Genomic DNA, 3458 nt, shown 5'->3' with positions numbered 1-3458 from the left:
TTATAATGTTACGATTATAACAAAACCTTGTTAATTTTAAATAAATGCTGTTTTATTTTGAACTTTATACTAATCTGTGAATCCTGAAAAAATACAATGCACACGGTTTTTCGACATTAATAATAATCAGAAATGTTTCTCGAGCAGTAAGTCAGTACATCATCATGATTTCTGAAGGCTGAAAATCACAGAAATAAATGACACGTTGAAATTCATAACGAATAGCATACTGTGTGTGTTGTCATGTATTAATTATACAGCCTATCAAAAGCACTATAAAGGACTGTGCGTTCAGACATACGTCAAATAATGTCATGAATGGGGTGTAAAGTGCTGATCTGTGATGTCATGAAGTATGGTCTCCATAGCAACCCTCCTGAGGACACTATATATAGGTTATGTTTCTTTATAAATGAAGAGGAATGCTGTGGATGAATGTGATTTAAAGCCAGAGTATGAGTTCCCTGTCCCAGACTTCACAGCCTCTGTTGAGCTGATGACCTGTAATATTAATATAGGTGTTCTTTTTATTATAAGCTGGTAGCAGAAGCAGCTCCACGCAGACACCAGTCTCTTATACGGTCTTACAGCGCCATCTCGTGCTCATACAGTGCATTACATGCCAAATATCATTAGGATATTAAATAAAGATCACGTTCTATGAAAATATTTTCTACCATAAATATATAAAAGCATAGCTAAAAATGCATATTACTAAGAATCAGATATTGACATATCTCAGTCAGATATTGTCCTATAATAATAAATACATCGAGGGAAAGTTTTAATGTATTAATGTTAATTTCACGAAATGGACCGTCCTGACGGTTCTGTGAGTTATATTTGCAAACACACGAGTCTAAAGGTTTATCCTGGACAGATCAACACAATGCTGCATTATTTAATTAAACTTTATTTAGACAAAAAGTAAAAAACTCAACAAAAGCAGGTGTTGAAGGTAAAGACAGTGTGTGTGTGTGTGTGTGTGTGTGTCCTGGTCATTCACATCACAGTCCTGCTCCTCCAGAGAAGATGAGCTCCAGAGCGGCCTGCAGGTCTCCGTTCACAGCGGTCAGCGCTCGCAGAGCCACCTCCTCGTCCTGGATCCCCATATCCCTCAGCTGCTGCATCTGTGCCTGCCAGCGGCCCTACACACACACACACACACACACACACACACACACACCTTTTTATCTAGTGACGAGCGGTTAGAAACAGACACACACTTTAAATGACGTAAAGGCACAGTTTACCTAGAAATTAAGGTCCTGAGAGTGTGTGTGTGTGTGTGTGTGTGTGTGTGTGTCACCTGTGCTGAGCTCACTCCAGAGGTCTGTAGAGCCTGCTGTAGAGCGTGACTGAGCAGACTGCTGCTGAGGCGAGCTCCTGAAGTCTCCTGCAGAGTGAAGAACAGTGAGTGTCTTCAGACGCCTGAGAACTCATACTCGCGTGTGTGTGTGTGTGTGTGTGTGTGTGTGTGTGTGTGTGTGTGTGTGTGTGTGTGTGTGTGTGTGTGTGTGTGTGTGTGAGACCTGAGTGCTCCGCGTGGGAGCGACGCTGCTGCTCTCCGGAGCGCTTGCTAGCGCTAGCGCGGATGCTAGCTCGCTCTGAGTGATGGGCCGGGGCCCCGCGGCTCCGCTGTGACCAAACGTGAGGGGCCTGGAGCCTGCAGACGCTCGCTGGGGCCTCGAGGAGCCGCCGCTTCCCTGCTTCACACAACACCGTGTTCATTACACTACGGTCTACAGACATCTTTCTCAGATGTAATATCACTACACTATTACTAAAGAAAAAAAAACTCTGTACATAATAAATTCATGAGATTACAAATACCTCCTGAATACACCTAGAATTAATTACATGTCATGTTTAATCTCTAAAGAGCTTTTTTGTATGTGAGTTTTTAGTTTTATATAAGCTATATCCTTTATGCATTTCTTGAGAAACATCTATTGTCCGTGTGAAAATATTAAATTAGAAATAAATGATTCTAGTCAACCAATCAAGATTCTGCAGAGAGTTTAGCTCCTCCTTTTGGAACCTAAGTGCTTAGTAGAATAATAAAAATAATTCACTTTATCATAATATCTTCTTTTACTGTAATAATAATAATAATAATGATGATAACAATTCTCCTTTCAACAACAATAAGTCATCCCTTCTCTACACACAAAATATTTTAATGTCATAACATTTTCATATTAAAAAGGAGAAAAACTTACATATTGGAAATCGTCCTCATCGTCCGACATGCCATCGAACAGAAATCCTCCTGTCACACACACACACACACACACACACACACACACACGTTGGACTCTGCTGTAAGCCTCGCTGAGACGCTGTGTGTGTGATCTCTACCTGGCGTGTCTCTGTAGGAGCGGGCCGCAGGGGACACCGACTGCAGGACCAGGATGATGGCGTTGACCAGCGCCGGGTGAGACCCGATCAGTCTGAGAGAGCAACACTCATCATTCACCCGGCTTCCATACACACATTTTGAATATAGCATAAAAAAAAACAACTAAACGGAAACGCCAAGATGCACATACTTTCTAAAAATGTGCATAAAAAGGTCTGGAAACGCACACACTTTTCAATACTTGTTTCTTAAAATATTTAACTCAATCTCCACCGTCTCGCTAGGCCCACAGGGAGGCTTCAGGGAGACTCACATGTCCAGCAGCTTCGGGTCTGTGAACTGAACGAACAGGTCCTTATCCTGGAGCACTCCTGAAAAACATGCCAAGGAGCCGATGAGAGATGGACTCCATCGAAGCGGCGAGCTGCTTCACAGCAAACCTACCTAAAGCCACCGGGTCTGAGCTGAGTCCCGGCGAGGCCACCATGATCTGCTCCAGAGACTCCTTATCAGAGAGCATCTTAAAGACCTGCCAGCAGAGGAACAGCAAACCATCACTGCCGTCGAACACGTGACCGCCACAGGAAGTGATGAGGAACACACCATCACATGCAGTTTATGGGTCAGTTTATCTACAAAGCCGCCATAATTAAGTATTACTTCATAATTTCTAAATACATGTCCAAGTGAAAATTCATAATTATGCCCAAAGATGTAAAACAAACACTGGCAGAGTCACATCACTGACGCAGACGCTTTTTAAAAGGGACACAAGTCAAAATAAAACATTAGCATACTGCCATCCACTTCTCGCTTTCTTCGTTGGTCTGAACAAAAAATGCAATCCATTCTTCACCTCTAGAGCGTTAAGATGAAATCGACCGGAGGTTTGGAAACATTTATCGTCGGGCAAATTATTTGGGAATGGTTGAGCAAGCTAGGTAAAAACAAATGCTTCTTATAAGACAGCGAAAGCGTGTTTGACCTCGCATGCATGTTAACCTGACGCTCTAATATTGTCTGAAAGGGAGTGAAGCGTGTACCGCGTCTCTGTAGACTCCGCTGGAGAGCAGAGCGGCCCGGAGCGTCCTGAACT

At 42.9% G+C, this 3458-nt stretch overlaps 1 protein-coding gene across 2 annotated transcripts in view; it reads right to left on the bottom strand.

The window, feature by feature from the left end:
• Window positions 1–893: 893 nt before the first annotated feature.
• ubl7b (ubiquitin-like 7b (bone marrow stromal cell-derived)) overlaps window positions 894–3458 on the bottom strand; it is a 4183-nt gene continuing 1618 nt past the window's right edge. The window contains exons 4-11 of one of the 2 annotated variants that reach the window (XM_043264776.1): window positions 3406–3458; window positions 2807–2891; window positions 2676–2733; window positions 2362–2453; window positions 2223–2272; window positions 1533–1709; window positions 1310–1396; window positions 894–1148 (exon numbers count right to left, since the gene is read on the bottom strand). The exon at window positions 3406–3458 is cut by the window's right edge and continues 30 nt beyond it. In XM_043264776.1, coding sequence (XP_043120711.1) covers window positions 1008–1148; window positions 1310–1396; window positions 1533–1709; window positions 2223–2272; window positions 2362–2453; window positions 2676–2733; window positions 2807–2891; window positions 3406–3458 — 743 coding nt within the window. In that variant the 3' untranslated portion in view covers window positions 894–1007. The remainder of the gene's footprint in view (window positions 1149–1309; window positions 1397–1532; window positions 1710–2222; window positions 2273–2361; window positions 2454–2675; window positions 2734–2806; window positions 2892–3405) is intronic. The other variant, XM_043264777.1, reaches the window with a different exon arrangement.

The sequence above is a fragment of the Puntigrus tetrazona genome, chromosome 18, assembly GCF_018831695.1.
Source record: "Puntigrus tetrazona isolate hp1 chromosome 18, ASM1883169v1, whole genome shotgun sequence".
Lineage (NCBI taxonomy): Eukaryota > Metazoa > Chordata > Actinopteri > Cypriniformes > Cyprinidae > Puntigrus > Puntigrus tetrazona.
The sequence above is the reverse complement of the archived record's forward strand: the minus strand, read 5'-3'. Positions and strand labels throughout refer to the sequence as shown.